This window comes from Papaver somniferum, chromosome 2 (genome assembly GCF_003573695.1).
Source record: "Papaver somniferum cultivar HN1 chromosome 2, ASM357369v1, whole genome shotgun sequence".
Lineage (NCBI taxonomy): Eukaryota > Viridiplantae > Streptophyta > Magnoliopsida > Ranunculales > Papaveraceae > Papaver > Papaver somniferum.
Genome location: NC_039359.1, coordinates 152747739 through 152766990, shown reverse-complemented (window position 1 = coordinate 152766990; position 19252 = coordinate 152747739). Strand labels below are relative to the sequence as shown.

Sequence of the window (19252 nt, the reverse complement as noted above, 5' to 3'; positions counted from 1 at the left end):
CCTCTAAGCCCATTTGTGCTTGCTTGCACCTCCTAGCAAGAATACCCCTTCAATAGGAAAAAAAAACCTTTTGCAATTCATCCATAATCAGGCAATGATGTCACTTATACATCAAGCAAAGGATTTACTTGTTCTTATAGCTGAATTACCTTGCATATCTGGATTCTGGCACATCGCCTTGTGAAAGAGCGTAAGAAAGCAAATGGACATGAAAATGTGAAGACTGAACATTTTTCGTTTATAACTGATGAACATTAAACGTTTAAATACATCGAAACGGGAAAGTGAAAAATACTTCTCCCTGCAATACATGATTACAAATGCCATACAACTCTGCAGAAAAAATGTGACATACTTTGCCTCTGTCCACATCGTTTCACAATAAGGAAAACTAATAAACCCGAACCAGTGTCAAAATTCAAGAATCACTAATATTTTCTTATGGGGAAGAAGCAAGAATATGAGGGATCATTCTAGCTCCAGCAAGCAAACACATTCGATATGAGGAGTATGAGGGAACATATCTACTGGTTGTAAGCTTTTAAGTTTGTAACATCCTTTTATATTTTTCTCCTCCTGCACAATATCTCTTATTAGCATTTGCAAAGGATGAGAAGAGAAATAAAGACGACTGATAAAAAAAAAATTACACCTGTTTACGTACCAGACCATGGCACAGGTAATCAAGGTCACGAGCACAGGTTGCGGGATTACAAGACACATAAATAAGGCGTGGAACTCTTAGCTTCAGTAGATATTTTATCAACTTCAAGTGCATACCAGGGCGATTTGGATCTGCAAGATTTTATACAGAGCCATGTTACTATATTGAAATATAAGTGTAGCAATTCATCCATGGGCCTCCCCTTTGCAATATCCAGAAGAAGTGAGCAACTGCGTAGATGCAGTAAAAATCAAAATAAGCATCAAGATAGACCTGAAATGACAATGTCTGGACTAGGAAACTGATCACCAAAACTATCACTGATTTTGTTCAAGTCTCCTTGGATAAATGTAGCATTGCTGATGCCATTATTCTCAGCATTTCGGCGAGCATCTGAAATGGATTGAGGAACCATTTCATAGCCATATACATGTTTGACCCTGGCAGCGGGAAAACCGAACAGTGTGATTAGTCACCATGAAGATAAGAGATTACCAATTGCAAAAATCACTAAAAAAGAGATATTTACTTTTTCGCTAGTGTCAGACCAATGGTCCCAGTTCCACAAAACAGGTCAAGAACAACTTCTGAGCCATCCCCTCTAAGGCCAGCACATTCTTCAATAAGCCTGTATAGAACTTCTGCCTGGAAAGGAAAATATTGCAGTTTATTTACTTTTCCTCGTCCACATTTTCTTCAAGAGAGTATATAAGATCCTCCTTGACAATTGGATAACATTGTAGACAGAAAGTAGAAGTTCCTACTTCCTACATAATGTTGTACCTGGTAAGTATTTGTCTGGAAGAACGAGTTTGCTGATATTTGAAAAGTAATACCACGTAAGGCTTCCGAGATGGAAGATTTCCCATATAATATGTATTCTGCTTCCCCAACTGATGTGTTACCAACAGAAGTGTTAACATTGTTCATGATGCTTACCTGTCGATTATAAACAATAAACGAGTTCAATTTATTAGATGCAAACCTGAAGTCCCTAATCATGACTGCAGGAGGAACAGAAGAGAGGGTAAAGAAATAAATAGTACAGTAAAATTACAAACCACTTCAGAAATAGATGAAATCTTGTCGACAAGAGGCTTTAGAAGCTCCGGCTTGTAGGAAGAAGTGACAAAATTAACCATGAGCTCAGGCGATCCAGTCTTGGCATCACTGAAACAGAAATCATAATAATAACAAGTTCAAAATCTCTTATTAGTATTAACATAAACATGCATCTGAGTATCTGACAGTATACAAAAACAAAAACTTTTTCAATCTGATAAACCTATTAAAATTCTGAAGTCAGTGACAACAGCTGAGCTAGGATATCTGGTAGTTAGTATACCTGCCTGTCCTAAGCATAAGGTGTTTAAGAAATCCAACATGCTTATGAACACAATAAGGAGAAAGGCCAAGCTCTGTATCCCTCCAGCAATCTTGAACAATTGCAAGAACCTATAAATGACAATAAAAACACTATAACCTTCAAATTAGAATGCAATTTAGATCACAGTAAAGAAGAATGCCATGAAAATTAATACAGGGGTTCATATGACCAAAAATGCAAAGCTTAAGAGGTGTGGAGAAAAAAGAGAGTCATTAACAAAAGAAATAACAAAAGCTACAGGCATTATTTTGACACCAACGATTTACTTGCTGCTCTTTTTCTATTACATGCTGAGTGGTGACCTTATGAGCTAGAGATTGGTGTAGCAGAGGATGTAAGGGTGTCTCAGGAGTTTTAATACATTTCTAAGTTTGATTGGAAGAAAAAACTACAAAATCAAGTCGTATATTTCTCGTTCGCTCTTCTAGGGAAAAAGCAGTAATAATACTAATAAACAACTACCTCAAAGTCCTTGGATCCTAATACACAATAAGCCTTGCCTATGTTCACAATTCCAGTAAGATAGAAGACCACTAGTTCACGAGTAACCCGAAGTTAACTTAAATTTTTTTTGTTTATATACATGGTAGATTGGTCCTAAATTTAGAGGGACGTGCAGAGTAAGTAACAATAACTCCGCCTACAGTGATCTTAACACTTGGCATAAGCCTCGCGTTGTAGAAATTAGATCTCATGACCATGATGTTTCAGATGTCAGACTATACAATTGAACTTGTTTCTGGAGGCATAGGGTATAGATAAGAAATTTTAATGTTTCAACATTTTAACCATACCGTATTAGTAAATTGGTCCTAAATTAGAGTTCCGTGCAAAGCAAGTAACAATAACTCTGCCTACAGCGATCCTAATACTTTACATAAGCCTCAAGTCATAGAAGTTAGATATCATAAGCATGACATTTCAGATCTCAAAACAATACCATATAACTTGTTTTTGGACGCAGAGGGTATAGATAAGAAGTTTGAATGATTCAACATTTTAAGCATACCGTATTAGCAGCCTCACTTTGTATTAAGCACTTCTGAACGTTGAGGACTTTATCAAAAAAACCTGGAGCATGCAATCCCAATGCGTAGTCACTGACACCCTCTTGCCTCTCATGCAATTCTTCCACAGGGAGCCACTTTTGAGTACCAAAAGAAAATTCCATCTGCAGAATGTTAAGGTAAATGAAAAAATGAGATTTGAAGTTTGAACTCAATAAGTCAATAAAATCAAGATAACAAGACTATTTCATTGTATAAATGTGATCAAGCAAGTTAGTTTAACCGGTCCATTACACACCTTATTTCGGTAATTGAACTGAATATCACAAGGAACAATAGGCTTCATTACATTAGCAAATTCAGGGTCATTTGCAGAAAAGTTCCCAACATGTATCACCAACTCATGAACTTGTTGTTCTTTAGCTCTAACTTGAGCCTCATACGACAAATTCTGCGTTTTACAACCTCCACAAGCTGAAGCATACTCACAAGGCGCCTCAACCAAATCATTGTGAGGAGTAATAGTCTTCAACTTCTGCACCTACAAAATTCAAAAAAAAAAAAAAACAAAGTCCAAACACCAGTTTTCACTCAGGCCTGACATCAAACACTTGATACACTCAAAATTAACATTTTCAGCTGACAACCCCAGAGACATACTAACTAACCTCAGCATAACTTCCTTTCTTACGAGTAACACGACCAATGAAACGTTCACCAGGAAGAGCACGATCGCACATTACAACAAACCCAGTTTCTTCAACTTTACAAACACCTTTTCCTTTAAATCCTAAGCTTTCACAGACAAGTTCTAATGTCTGATTCTTCTTTGGGAAAAAAGATGAAGGTTTAGTCTTTGGAGTACTACTATTACTAGTACTGATTGAAGGCTGTAATTCTTCATCTTCTTCTTTACTTTTTTTCTCAACTGAAAGAGAAGCACAGCAGTAAAAAGAAGAAGTTGTACGGTATTTCTGAAACCCTATTAGAGACTTTAGGCGTCGGAAACCATAGTTGGGAAGAACTGCCATTGCAGTCCCTGTGTTTGCAGAAGGTAGCGGCAAAAGAGAAGAAAAGAAATAATGGAGTTATTTGGTTTTTCGCGTGGAGATAAAGGGTCTTTCTGTCATTTTTCTGATTATTTGACTGAGTCATAGTCTGACTCGTTGAATCTGACTCATCCAGAAGAAATGGAAAAATGGATTATCTCATTATCCATTCAAGATAATTACCAATTTTACCGAAAAAGACGTTGAATCTCAAAAAGACACATTACCTCATAATAAGTTGTTAAATTTACTAAAAAGATGTTAAAAATAAAGAAAATGAAACTCTAATTTGCTGAGTTATCTTAACTTGGAGTTTGACTGGTTGAATCTGACCCGTCCACAAGAAATGGATAAGAAACACATTAACCCCATAATCAGTTGTTAAATAAATTTAATTAAATAGATGGTAAAAAAGAAACATCACAACAAGTCTGACTCGCTGACTCGCTGAATCTGACTCATCCACAAGGAAATCTTTTTACCACTTCCAACAATGTTGCTGGTATGAAATTTGTGCACAGCATAATATTGGAAATAAGTGGAAATTCTAAGTTAAGTACTAATAGTATTAGTATTACTGATTGATAAATCAAACAGTAAAAGAGTATTGGTATACCACCATTTGTCTTTTCATTTTCTTCAGAATATAAAAGCCTAGACTTCAAAAGGAAGAAAATAAGTGGAGTCATTTTCTTCAGAACTTAAGCCTAGAAAATCAAAAGAAGAAAATAAAAACAGTGCAGTAAGTTAACTGGGTGTCTATGGCTAAAACCGGAAAGACTGTATGTATGTTCCTGCATATCCCTCTCTACAACTTCTACTTGTGAGCATGAACCAAAGCTAGAATCCTCCTCAAGCGGATTGAGGACTGCAACGACCCATGAGTTCAGTCAACGATGTATCAAACTCCTTCTCCAAGTCAACCTCTTCTTGCAAGTGCTTACGTTTCAGCTCTGCTTTCTTCTCTTCGTGCAATTTGATCAAGCTGTCTCTTTCTGCTAAAAATTGATCTATGCCTTCCTCCTGGGTCTCTATGAATTTTGCAATCTCCTCGTTCCTGGACAAAGCAACACCAATTATATCAACCACATAATGCACACACGAGAAAAACAGGTTCAAACTTCGAACTGTTACCTGATCAACTTCTCTTCAGTATTCTTGGAATCTACAACATTCAACTGCTTTGTGCGTTCTGCTTGTAGCTGTTCTGCAAAGTTTTTTTCTTTCTCCCCCAACTTTTGATGGATCATCTCCATTTGGGCCTTGTAAAATTGTTCTTGTTGATCCATCTATAAAAAAAGAACATATCAGAGTCATATAAGACAGTTATTAACAAGGAGTAAACATAGTAGTGTTTCAATATTTACTTCAGTTAAGTATATATACTAGGGTAAAAGGACATAATACACGTAAACATGATGTCAGTCACGATTTTTGGTTTAGTTAATCACCCCTTGCAACAAACCCTATTTCTAGTTAACCTAATGAGCTTTAGAAAATAGTACCTATAGTAGCACACTTATGAAGTCTAATTTTCAAGTTTAACTTTTGTAAGATGTTGGGAACTTCAATGCTTCTAAAAAGTCTAATTTCAGTTCAACAAAAACAATCACAAGAGAAGAAAGAAAACTACTTCAACAACCATGACCACAGTCAAAGAAACAATAGCAGAAAGCAAGAGCAGCGAGAGCTAAATATAAACAGCCTGCTAACTACTCAAGAAATACGAAAACACAGAGAGCAGATGGTAGCTAATGCTTCAGAACAGCAACTAGTTTCGGAATTTACCTCTTCCTTATTCTGCTCATGCTGCAATTTTGTTCTTTCCCGCACAATGACGTTCTCTTTCGTCGTCTTTCGTAACCTCTCACTCATAATCCCAAGCGATTCTTCGAGGCCTTTTGTGTGCCGCTGATTTTTATCGAGCCTGTTCTTATACCATAACAGCTGCTGATTCTCTTCACTCATTTGCTTCATTGGGGTTACCACCATCTCTTCATATGATCTCATTTCAAATTTCAGCTTTGACTTACCTGGTCAAGCACGTTGAAGCATGTAAACAAAACATATTTAACTACCTTTAGAAGTTGAATTTAATATATATCTCAAAGCAAATAATTCTATAAGAAAAATAACAGCTGGATAATTGCTCTACAAACTACAAAGACGTATGGTAGGATGACCTTCAATAAAAGAATGAACCATACTACTGTACTGAAGCTAAAAATGTGAAGCGAACCTGGAGAATGGAGGTTGAAGTTATCCATATCCTCCTTGTTTGCGATGAAACCATACAATTTGCGTGCTCCACCTGCATAGAACAGAATTCTGCGATGATCCCAGGCATCCCTGTCTCTTCCTTCCTTAACAAAATGATTGTGAAGTCTCTCAGCTTCTACATAGCCTGTAGGTAAGCCTTCAAATACGAGGAGACTCATTCCCCGGTGCCCTTTCGGACCATAGGAATGACGAGCCTTCACTGCATTATATGCACTAAAATAATCAAGCAGCTCTTGATTACCCATGCCAATCCACTGCAAATCCATTCAACAACACAAACTTATGAGATACATAGCAAATGACAGGAACCAATGAATTATATAAGGAACAAGTGGTAAATAACTAAACAGAGTATAATAAAATCCAGAAACTCCTAATGATCGTTATACAGATGCATCAGGATTCTTTGAACGGACAATAAAGCAGATACGCAAAATAGAGAAAGCAACTTCCCATATATACTTCTACTTCCCAAATTTATGCTTTTTATCAGAATATTTATAGTCAACCCACCACTAGCAAAATGGTGGAACCAAAATTCAATGATAACAAATTCCATTTTTCACTTCAAAAATTAACTCATACCTTCTCATTTTCGTCTTGATCAAGCTGAGTGTTCATAACTACAACCATCGGAGGCCAAACAATTTGTTTATCAGGAACAGATTGATGAAGACCATGCCATTTACCATATACCTCACCAACTGGTACAACAGAAGTTCCCTTCCGGCTCAGCTCCTCATCTAAGAGTTCAGCAAACTCTCTGTGAAGCTTCACCCTCTTGGATCCTATGGTCTTAGCATGGGCCATTAGTGGTTGCAATCCTTTGTACCAGTCAATCGCGCCTGGTCCATTTTGGCATGCTGGGCAGTGCCACTGGCGTATAGATGAATTTGTTTCCTCAAGGGTCAATTTATCTAAGATGTCGAAGAACTTCTTAAACCACTTGTTCTGTTTGCGGGTCTCATGGCTCTTCACGCTTTCATCTGAATCGAAACCATCAGAATAGATGTCATCATCGCTATCTTCGATCATGTCTTCCTCATAATCAATATCATATTCGAGACTCTCTCTCTCTGCTGGATTAGCTTGAACTGGTACATTCTCTGCTGCCTTAGCTTGAACTTGGCCATTTCTTGCACCCCACTGCCAACCATGTTGTAAAGGAGGAGCAATCTTACTTGGTGGTGCCATGTAATTTTTCTCCCAGGCATTGGGAGATTGGCTTTTCGTAATTCCTCGTCCACCTGACTTATTATCCTGCCAGGCACCTCCTGTAGCCTTTCCTGCAACCCAGGATGCAGAAGAGGAATTTTGGGAACTTCCTGAAACCAAGGATGGAGAAGAGGAATTTTGGGGACCCCACTGTTTTGGTGCACTTGCCGCGCCTCGATTCTTGCGAGACACTACCTCCCACTCAGAATCTTTACCGGAATCAAGGCTTAGGTCTGCAATATTAGAACCCAGCTGAACAACTCCAGCCTTTTGGTTACCAGAGCCTGAACCTCCAGAGATTTGTCCACCTGCATCTTTCCCTTTTGCAAGTGAACTACTACTACCAGGAAAAGATGGCTTGCCACCCCCTTTTTTCTGACTCATTTTGGCTCCTGCATCATTTAAGCAATGAAATTTTCATTAACTTGATAAACCATGTATATGAAATTAGAGGTATCCTTTATGGGATGAAAGATTTAAACCAAGAAAAATATACAGAAGTATTACAATTGCAAAAGGCATTCAGGCTCAAAAATGACAGTAACTAGCAAAGTATGGTAATTCCAGCATTCAGATAACTTCAAAAGATTTAGAAGAAAAAAAAACAAAGAGATATGAGCTGCTGCTAGTAAAGAAAGTAACAATCGGATTTCAAAGTGCATACACTTAAACATCTCATTTTAGAAAACATAAATCAAGAGAGTATATTCTCATAGATTTTATACTCTTCTCCCCCAAGTTCCATATATAACATAACTTCTCTAAAGATAGAACACCAACAATTCCACGATTTCCATCACCAAACATGTTAAAAGATCTTAACATTGTACAAATGGGCATGAGTAATCAACAAAACTTACCTACTTGAGTACTACCAGAGTTGCTAGTAAGGAGTAGTTAACAAAATGCTAAAAAAACCCAGAACACACACCTCATCTAAACATTGACAATCAACCTAGAAACATAATATCCCCTTGAAATCAACACTTAAGCTAGAAGCATTAAACCCATCTAGGATCATAAAACATCTCAACACCACCTGTTAAGGGTAGGATCATAAAACCCCTTAACACCATCTTTCAACTAAAAGCATACCACCACTTAAAACACTCATAATCTCACATATAAAGTACGTAAAACAAGCAAAGATCAGTAACAACACTCATAATCTGATAAAGACCACTAACTATCATGCAAGATGAAGGTCTTTGATGCTAAAAATTTCTAGGGTTTCAAGATCAAACCCCAACTCACTGAAGAAAATTCTTAACAAGATTACTAGAGTAAATAAAAGCTGAAACAAAACATTAAAAACACAGTACAAGGAAGTAAGAGTGTGAGAAATAGTACCTTAGAATACTGCTTGCTCCTTGAAAAGTGAAAAAATCCCCAAAAATCCAACATACAGAGAAGATAACAAAAACAACGTCAGAAAAAAATCACAGAATCAAACACAAATCTAACACAAATAAACCTAAATCCCACAAAAAAACTGAAAGAACCAAAGAATCAAACACAAAAACAAACAAATCCTTGAAAAAAACTCATAATCCAAGCATTTCTTCCAAAGATTTATCAAAAAGTAGACCTAAAACCCCATTTTCTAACCAAAAAAAAAAAAACTGAAAACCACAGAATCAAACACAAAAAACAAGTAAATCCTTGAAAAAAACTCATAATCTACACATTTCTTTCAAAGATTTACAATAACGTAGACCTAAAACCCCATTTTCTTAACAAAAATCACTGAAACCATCAGATTTTTTTAAGGTTTTGGTGGAAAGACTGAACTCAAAATACCTTAAAATGACCGGAAATGTAGAGAAACGGCGAGATGAACAATCTCCGGCGGTCTTCTTATCACCGAAACATAATGTGAGAGAAGAAGAGGAAAATGATTGAGATGATGAAGGTCTCAGAATGAAATCAAAAATGGAATTATAAAGCAAAACCCTAGAGCAAAATAACAAACCCTTTGTGGTGAATTTCTAACTACACTGCAGTTTTGGGTCCCATTCAATAACTCCCCTAAAATGGAAAAAGCGTTTCCATACGCGTCGTTTCAGAGATTCCTGCTTTTTGTGAAAATGTTAAGGGGCTTGCGGGCTTATGCATGAGTAACTTGTGAATGGCATTTACCCTAGCTGGCTAGCCCGACTCTCTAAATAGCGACTCTCTAGCACATAGATAGATGCTATTTCATCACGAGGTCTACGATTTCATATGCACCATGAGTTGCGTGGCCTTTTGCACTCTCCGGCGTAACGGTCGCCTTGAATGCGCACTCTCGCGTATATCCGGTGTGCATTGGCATTCTTCTGGTCTGTCATGAGTGTCTATGATTTACTTGCACCGGGGAATGACTTCTATGTTGGTGATGATCATACGGTGTATGGTTGAGTGGAACACCGGGATTACATGCTACTGAAATGAGACTGACGTGACTTGTACGGTGGTGACTGGTTCACAAGTCTCTAGCCGAGACTACCTTTTGCAAAAAGGACAAAACATTGTTGGCTTCCAAGAAATTTCGTGCCACTTCTCGAGTGTCTGCAAAGCATGAATGGGGACATAAAAATTATGTAAATACTCGATAATGTGCTCTTTGTAGAGATTCTTTTCGAGTGCCAGATTGAATTTACACTTTTTATACTATTAGGTAATGGGCTGGCACAGATCCCATGATAGATCGTAAAAGGGAATAAGGAATTACTCCCTCCGTCCCACCATTAAGTGATCTATTTGGTTTTTAATTTTGTCCCATCATTAAGTGACCTATATCACTAAACAAGGAGATATTTCTAAAATTACCCTTTTAATTGATTATAAGAAATATAAGAAATATGCATAATTTGATAGGCATGTTTATATTCGTTACGTAGGTGTTTTAAAATGCTTTTCAATGGTATAAAGTTTGCGAACATCCGTGGTGTAGTTTGAGAGATAAATCATTTCAAAATTTCATTAATTATTATCCATAAGGATATAATTGTAAAAAATGCTTAAAAATCTCTTTTTCCTTACTTGCCTTAAAATTTGTGCAAACTTCAACTAGGTCACTTAATAGTGGGACGGAGGGAGTACATTTTAAGATTACTTTTCTAACGAATTCAGCGTTGTTTGATAGGATTTAATTTCATATTTTCGTGGAAATAAGGTGTTTTCCATTATTTGATCAATATCATGTTTTCAGGAAATTGTAAAAAAGACGCGGTATAAAGCATGTTCTAAATTAGTTTCGTGAAATTTTATGGAAAGTATTTCCTTACCTTCTCTAGGAAACTGATTTCGTGGAATTATTTTTCATCAAAGTGTTTTCTTTCTCTATTATCAAATACAGTATTAGCTTGGATCGATTTTTATGGTCCAAATGTGGATTAATGGAGTCCATCCATCCACAACGTTTTTGAAGGTCTCATTCAACCCTTAAAATCTCCACCCTTATAGATCTCAGTGGTGGAAGAGATTCGTCCATAATTGATTGGGGATTAAGTTTTTCTTATGATTTTTCCAAAGGTCGCTAAACATATCTTTTTGACCTTTCTTAGAAGAAGGAAAACTTAATCCCCAACCAGAACTTGCATCCATTAACTTAATAGCTGATACATTATCTGAATCATCGAGAGATTCGGGGGTACCTTTCTTTTTTGAACTTAACAAGCCGGTTGGAAAGAGTCTTGTTGCTTTAGTCTTTAGGCTCGACATTGTGTTGCATCGTAAGCTTGACTTAGAAGAAGCCTGATTTGAGATGTTGAGTTGAGTATTTAAACTTTCTTCTTTACTCGATACCAAGATTGGTTGGGAGGAGGATGATTTTTGGATGCAAAAATCCTGTTTGGACCGGATCTGAACGGGATTTTTTTTTTTTTTAAGTTAGATTTTCGTTCTTAGTTAGTTCTTATTATGGTTTTTTCTTACTTTTTGGTAAGTTTTGTACGCCCGTATGGTGTTTTATCTTCTCTATTAAAGGTTTATCTCGGTTTCGATGGTCGTTCTTGTGTTTCATGGGTTTCATTATCACTTGATATGTTTTTCAACGACAAAAACTTCATTGTTGTTAGCTCCGGCGAGGGAATCTTTACCGAAAGCTCATCATCTATTTAACCGGCGACGAAATCTTCATGAATGATTTTTTTTGACGATGAAATCTCCATCACAGGTTTTAAGAAATTTGAGCAAATCACTCCAACTTTTGGAGCACACCCTTTACGAAGAAAAAACACAAACAAAATGGTTGGAATACATTTCCGAGGACTACCATTCTTCATCTGACTTGATCGGCTCTTATTCATGCTTGTATTTCTGATACACCGGTAATCCTTCTCTTTCTCTTGCCGGATTTCTCGGTATACTTGTACGGTATGTCTATTTGTATTTTCTTAATTTTGATTTTAAACCCAATGTGAAAATGAAGAGGATACCAAATATACTCAACTTTTTCGTTTGGCAACTTGTATAGGCAAAACTTAATATAACAGCAAGTACACCAACTTAATGATCCTTGACAATATGTATATAGAGTTAATATATTTCAACCTCTACTCAATCAATATGTATATATATACAAGGTCCGTGAACCTGATTGTTAAGCAGAGTACTTGGACGATCTCAAAAATCATTATCCAAGATCAATCTAGTCGTATCCAAATGATTCAATCGGAATTAAGCCAAGTGATTAAACTTGTTATCTATCTTTCAAGATACGAATTCTACGAAAAACTAGTCTCGTAATTGAAAAAGCGGGGGTACAACAACCACACCCAATAATTCGTTCTGCAATTTGTATGGAGTAACTCCAATATTATTCCGAGAGTACCATCTTAATTTGATGTGTGATTAAGTTTAACTTAACTCGACAAGACATCAACCATATCCTTTCTTCCTCTCTCATGGCGATTTCTGCATCTCCTTGCAGCAAGAAACTCAGCCTCCTAATCGCTTCTCTCTTCATGAGTGATTCAGTTTAGGAGTGTGCTAATTGAACTTATTCACCGTCCAAGGACGGATCTTTGATCCTTCCCCTTGGGGCCGAGATCTATTGATTAGTGGAGTCTCTTTTTCGCCTTTTTACTTAGTTATGTATTCTATTATTTTGGAATCGAAATCTTTTAATCTCACGTGGATTTCCAAGGGGAAGTCGAGGAAGCTCAAAGTTTTGGAAAGATACAAGGGTTTTCAAAACTGGATCTTACTTCCTGAGGATGTTGTTGCATGGATTCACAAAAGAACAATTGAAGTTATTTCTTTCTTGCACAAGAAGCCACAAAAATGTTCACAGAGATTTAACCATGTTGTCATTCTTGTGGAGATGCGCTCAAACTCATACGGTGAATTCTTAAAAGTGTCCAGGTTCGACCATTCAAATAACTCCCCTTCAAGACTTTTTTGTATACCTAGTGGTCGTTCTGGATCTATTTGGAGTTATTTTGGGTCTTCCGTAACTGCATCTTCTGCTCGCAAAATGGTGTCAGTTAACAACACCATTACTTTTCCTTCTTTACCTTGTGAGGAAGAGTCGACATACTAGGAGCTTCCTCCGTTTGGTATTGTTGTTGAAGCTCATAATGCACATTTTGGGTGGTATCGTATTGCTGCTCGATTGAAGAAGAAACTTAGTTGGTCGGGTAATTTGGAGCTTCGAAGCATCAATGCTAAGTTGGCATATTTTGATGCAATGTCTAAGGATGTTTTCAATCAATTTAAAGAGGAGAAGATTTTATTTTTTGGTAAGTCGAAAATCTCTTTGAGACAATGGAGACCCGATGATATGATTATCAAAAATGTTAAAGGTAGTTCTCACTGGATTGGCATTAGAGGGCTGCCTTTCCATCATTGGGATTTTAAGAATTTTGAATCCATTTCCTCTTCATGGGGCAGAGTCCTGGAAATTCATAAATCTACAATTATAAGATTAAAGTTCTAAGATTAAAGTTGAAGTTGAGCTATGTAAAATCCCAGCTGCTGTTTTTTTCAACGGCAGTTGGTTAAGCATCGAATGGATTTTTGCTGGTAATGATCCAAGCTTTAGTCAACAACATATCACAGTCCCAAAAATCAAATCGCAGTTGGTGTTTCCTGAAATAGGTAATACTCAGTCTCCATTATCTTCGAAATCAAAGGTTCTGAATTCAAGTATACAAGATATGGATACTAATTCCTCCGAGTCTTCGCCGAATTTATCACCTCTTATTGGTTCAAATTCAAATTCTTCTACCTCCAATTCTAACTCGGCGGTTAAGAGGTTGAAGAAAGTTTGGAGAAGAGTTTCTCATATTCAGTTAAGGGGCGGCACTTCTAAGCAAGACTCAAACCTAACAGATAATGGTGAAACTTTACCTGATAATGAGGGGGATATTTTAATTTCTTGGGTCACGGTAAGAAAGAAAAAAGCAAGTCGTCCTATGGACCGGGTGGGGGGAGTGTTACCTTCGACTCCGGTTACAGATGCGTTTTTCGGCTCTAGATTTTTGAATCTAACTCCAGTCCATGACTTTCCATACTAAAACTCATTGGATCGTGATATGGGACGGTTGGGGGGGGGGGGGGTGTTACTTTATAGTCCAGTTACGGACTCGAGTCTCGACCCTAAACTTTTGAGTTTTACTCCTGCCCATGATCTTTTGAGTCTGGTGTCTAACCAAGTGTAGTATTTGATCCACAATCTCGACAACACTTCTGCACCGTTGGATGAGATTAAAGTTTTGGATCTCGAGAAAATACCTTCTCCGTTAGATGTAGTACAAACGAATCTATCACATAAAGATAACATTGTTCAAACTCAAGAAGAAATAGTTTATGTCTGTGTCTCAACAGATGAGGAGAAGGTGGTTAACTCTCAAATTGATTTTCACATAAACTTCAAAAAATCTTTGGTTATTTTTGATGCTCTTCCCAATATTAGAAGTATGTGTAAAAATATGATTGAGAGAAATTCATCAACTAATATGGAATCCCCTATTATTGAAGATGAAGATGGTTTGTGATCTTATGATTCTGATGAAGAAATGGTTGTATCAGACACGTGTGATGATGAAGGAAGAATTGATGCTCTTAATACTTCATGTGATTCTCATTCTATGTTTGATTTTAATCAAATATCTGGCACTAGGGTTTTATCTGACTCTTATGGATCATAAGATAATGTCATGGAACATTAGGGGTTTATGTTAGAGCATTGCTCGGTCAAACTCGCATGCGTTGATATCTCAAGCATGTTTGTCAATGTTAGTGATCAAAATTATAAGTCTCGATTTCTAGCCTATTTGTAGATGTCTCGGACTATGACATAGATAGTGTAGTTGAGCTTAAATCTCTCGAAGTTCATCTCTTGAAGACGAAGAACTACTAAAGGGAGCTTGTGGAACTTCTTAGAAAAAAAGTATATGGAGACTTGAACTTATCTGTCACTTGGAAAGTCTATTTCAACTATCTCCTATATTGAGACATAAGTCGTGTTACGATATAGTTTTCTCTATACACATTTGAGATTTCGAGCTGAGTATATCTCGGTTACATATTTCTCGAAATATGTGTTGGTAAGCTTTCTCTTCGACCAAGTTCATTTTATATCATGAGAAAATTGTCGAGTAACATCTTACATGGTTTGTGTGATACAATCATTTGGTGTAAGACTTGGAAGGTTTCAATAATGATTATTGCAATATCTTGAAAATTGCTTTGATGTTGATAATGCGTGAAAACAGCTATTAACATTGTAGAAGAATGTTTCAATGATTGAAATAAAGAGTTGATGATGTAACCATCTTTGGATATAAGCATATATAGTGTGTTCGCACATTAGTGTATAAGCCCATAAACTGGAAGCCAAGAGTATGCATATGTGTGTATACGGATTTGGTGAAGGAGACAGGTTAAGTATGTTTACCCGTACGCATACTGGCGGAAGTTCTCAAACCAAGAATTTCTGCTGAGTTTGGTTTTGGCAAAACTCACAAACCAGTCACCTTAAGTATGAGTACCCGTACGCATACTGGCGGAAGTTTTTGAACCGAAAATTTCTGCTGAGTTTGGAAACTTTACAAACTCAAAACCGGTTGCTTAAGTACGCATATCCGTATGCATACTTAAGCTGGTTGCTTTGTCAAATCGGTCAAGTCCATGAACTTAAACATTTAAATCATAAGGAATGCAATCTTTGCAAACCATAGCTATAATGTTCATGATTGATTCAAGTGAATCAAAACGATTTGATTTCAATTGTGTTTTCTAAACAATTGAACAACTCTTAACTAGTTTCATTTGAGTCATTTGAATTAGTTATGGTTAAGATGAATAAGGTTGATATGAGAGTAATCATATGGCTAACCTCGGTTAACTATTTGTGAACCAACATGATGTACACGTTTAGGTACGGCTACATAAACCTAAATGAGGGTACATTTCATTTGTGTGTAACAATCTAAGTTCGATCTAACAGTTGAAAGATATTAGCTTGGTTGAATCGGGTTTTTCATCTAACGGTGAATATTGAATGCTTTGTTACCAAGGTAACTTGGATTGCAAACCCTGGTTTGAAAACTATATAAAGGAGAACTCTAGCAACTGGGAAACCTAATCCCCACACCTCATGTGTGTTACTAGTTGCATAACTAGAGTCGATTCTCCTTTAACCTTAGGTTTCTTATCGAGACCCTGTAGGTTAACGACTTGAAGACTTCATTGGGATTGTGAAGCCAGACCCAACTATTATCTTTGTAGTTGCGTGATCTGATCTTGCTGTTTCTATCGTGTTGAGTGCAATTGAAATAATTGGCTTGATATTTCATATCTCCGATAGGCAAGATAGAAAACTAATCACGAAAAAAACTTCGTCTCATCGTTTGTGATTCCGCAATAACTTGTTTCGCTAGTCGATTAAGTTTATTGTGAGGTGATTGATAATACTAGGCTGTTCTTCGGGAATATAAGTCTGGTTTATCAATTGGTTCATGTTCACCTTGATTTATCAAAAGACGGAACAAAAAATCTTGGGTATTTATGTGGGAGACAGATTTATTCAATCCTATAGACTTTTCTGTGTGAGACAGATTTGTCTATCAAGTTTTCGACTTTGGGTCGTAGCAACTCTTAGTTGTGGGTGAGATCAGCTAAGGGAATCAAGTGAGTAGTATCCTGCTAGGATCAGAGGTATAAGGAGCGCAACTGTACCTTGAATCAGTGTAAGATTGATTAGGGTTCAACTACAGTCCAGTCTGAAGTTAATTGGTGGTAGGCTAGTGTCTGTGGCGGCTTAATACAGTGTGGTGTTCAATCTAGACTAGGTCCCGGGGTTTTTCTGCATTTGCGGTTTCCTCGTCAGTGTCTGTGTTATTTCTTTTCCGCATTATATTTTGTTATATAATTGAAATATCACAGGTTGTGCATTAATATCAATCAATTAGAATATCCAACCTTTGGTTGTTGATTTACATTGATTGATACTTGAACATTGGTCTTTGGTACCGTTCAAGTAATTCCTCTTATATTCGATCAGGCTCGCAGATTTCTATTTGCTGATTGCGGATTGAATTAAGAGTTAGAGATATTAAACTCTTTGATATACTTTAATCTAGATTGAGTCTGACTGACTAGTTGATTCTCTAGAAATTGTATTGGAGTAAGTCCTCTCAGATTTCCAAACGAATTGTTGGGTGTGATTGTTGTACCCCCGTATTTTCAATTGGTATCAGAGCAGGCAAACACATTAAAGACCTCATAAGTCTGTGTTTGTAGCGATCTGATATGGACAAAGGTGATATCTCTATAAACGTAACACCAGTCTTCGATGGCTCTAATTACTTATTGTGGAAAATTGCTATGCGTGCCTTTCTTCAAGCGCGTGATTTTCAATCATGGGTTTATGTAGTTAATGGCTATGATTCTCCCATTGTGGCAGTAGGGAATATGAACGTTCCAAAGAACATTGGTGAATACAATGCTACCGAGATACTTGCTTCAAAGCAAAACTCCGACGGTTTGAATGCCATTATACATGCCATTACCCCAGATCTTCAGCACCATGTGACTACGTGCACTAAGTCTAAAGATGCTTGGGATATCTTAGAAACCGTATTCGAAGGTAATACCAGTGAAAAGGAAGCTATGCTTCAAAACCTTAATTCCGATTGGGAAAACCTTCGTATGGTAGATGAAGATTCATTTGATGAGTTTAATCACAAAGTGTCTGAAATTGTTAATGCATCTTTTGCATTGGGTAAGACTATTCCTGAAAAGGACATTCTGATGAAAATTCTCAGATCGCTGCCATCTAGATACGATTCTAAGAAGCATGCCATCGTTGAAGGAAATAACCTTGATGCTCTTTCCAGAAACACGTTGGTTAGAAAGCTAAAAATCTTTGATCATGAGCACACATCCAAAATCGGAAAGGATGTTGCCTTTAAAGTACAAAAGAACACTAAATCACTTGACAAAAGTAAAAGTGTTGATGTCTCTGAGGATGATCTATCTGAGACTGATTCATCAGATGAAGATCTTGACAAATCAAACTATATGACAACAAGACAGTTTAGGGATCTTCTATTGAAGAGAAGTAAACGGTTTTCAAGAGACAAACCTAGGTCGTCAGTTAAACCTCACAATCGCGTTCCTCCTAAAAACAGGGATGCTGACGAGGATGATGACGAGGATATGCCACAGTGCTTTAAGTGTAAAGGTTTTGGTCGTTTTGCAAATGTGTGCCCAAATCGTAGAAAATACACTGGAAACAAAGGTCTTACTGCAAGTCTTGATGAAATGTATGATCACTATGATTCCAATGAAGACGAAAAATCAAGTGTTGCACTTCTTTGTGAAGATATCGATTTTGATAACTGTAGCAATACATACATCAATCTTGATATTCTTCCAGAAAGAAACTCAACCAATCTGGAAGAAGAAACTAACCGTTCTGTTGGAAACTCTATGTATGATTTTTATGGATCAACTCTGTGCCTAGCGTCTTGCACATCTCGGGAGTTCGAATCAGCATATCCATTGACATGTTCTTGTTGTTCACTTAAGGGTCATGAACTTTCAAAGTGTTTCAAGTATAAACATAATATGAGACATGTCAAGAGACTTCAACGAAGAGAAAATCACCTAGCAAACAAGATCAAACTTGTTCAAAAAACCGTTGAGGTATGTAAGATTTTATCCTCTTCAAAGAAGTTGGTTTCCAAAGATAGGTCAAGACCACTAGAGAAAAAAATATGGTCTAAACACTTTGATAGACAGGGATCTATGAATTCCTTTCAGAAGGATCATGGTGGACAAATTGTTGTTCGCCACAACACAACTTAATTGTGTTGTTTTTGTGCATCTTGTCTCATGTGCCTGATTAAAAGAGACAAGAACTTGCACACCTTAGGCTTAAAAAGAAAAGAAAAGAAAATCTTTCTGTTTTGCTTTTCTTAGTTTTGTTGTATGGTTTGGAATTATTTCATATCTAATTGATATTGGAAGGAACCTCCCTGTTTATCAAAATAGGGTTATTCTCGACTATTTCACTCTCTTTAGGGTCGTGAATCATGCGTGCATGAACCGGTGTTAAAAGGTTCTGTAAACCTACATTCCTTTTTCCTTCTCTGAAACTCTTTTCATCTTAAGACTGCATGTTGAGTTTATAGTGTGATTTCCTCTCACAAACCCA

At 36.9% G+C, this 19252-nt stretch overlaps 2 protein-coding genes across 3 annotated transcripts; both read right to left on the bottom strand.

Moving 5' to 3' along the window:
- Positions 1–205: 205 nt before the first annotated feature.
- Positions 206–4110, bottom strand: LOC113349479 (uncharacterized RNA methyltransferase BH0687-like). 2 transcript variants are annotated; one of them, XM_026593450.1, is made up of 10 exons: positions 3727–4110; positions 3357–3599; positions 3061–3222; positions 2010–2119; positions 1726–1834; positions 1448–1603; positions 1194–1309; positions 938–1104; positions 653–795; positions 206–576 (listed from the first exon to the last, which is right to left on the bottom strand). In XM_026593450.1, exons 1-10 carry the CDS (start codon positions 4087–4089, stop codon positions 469–471), a joined length of 1677 nt encoding a protein of 558 aa, XP_026449235.1. In that variant the 5' UTR covers positions 4090–4110; the 3' UTR covers positions 206–468. The 2 variants fall into 2 exon arrangements, with proteins under 2 accessions (XP_026449235.1, XP_026449236.1); XM_026593451.1 differs by having other exon boundaries at positions 665–795.
- A 507-nt stretch (positions 4111–4617) lies between these two features.
- Positions 4618–9613, bottom strand: LOC113349478 (protein SUPPRESSOR OF GENE SILENCING 3 homolog). The gene is made up of 7 exons (XM_026593449.1): positions 9403–9613; positions 8953–8971; positions 6973–7994; positions 6347–6641; positions 5896–6140; positions 5242–5396; positions 4618–5164 (listed from the first exon to the last, which is right to left on the bottom strand). Exons 3-7 carry the CDS (start codon positions 7984–7986, stop codon positions 4960–4962), a joined length of 1914 nt encoding a protein of 637 aa, XP_026449234.1. The 5' UTR covers positions 7987–7994; positions 8953–8971; positions 9403–9613; the 3' UTR covers positions 4618–4959.
- Between the last annotated feature and the right edge of the window lie 9639 nt (positions 9614–19252).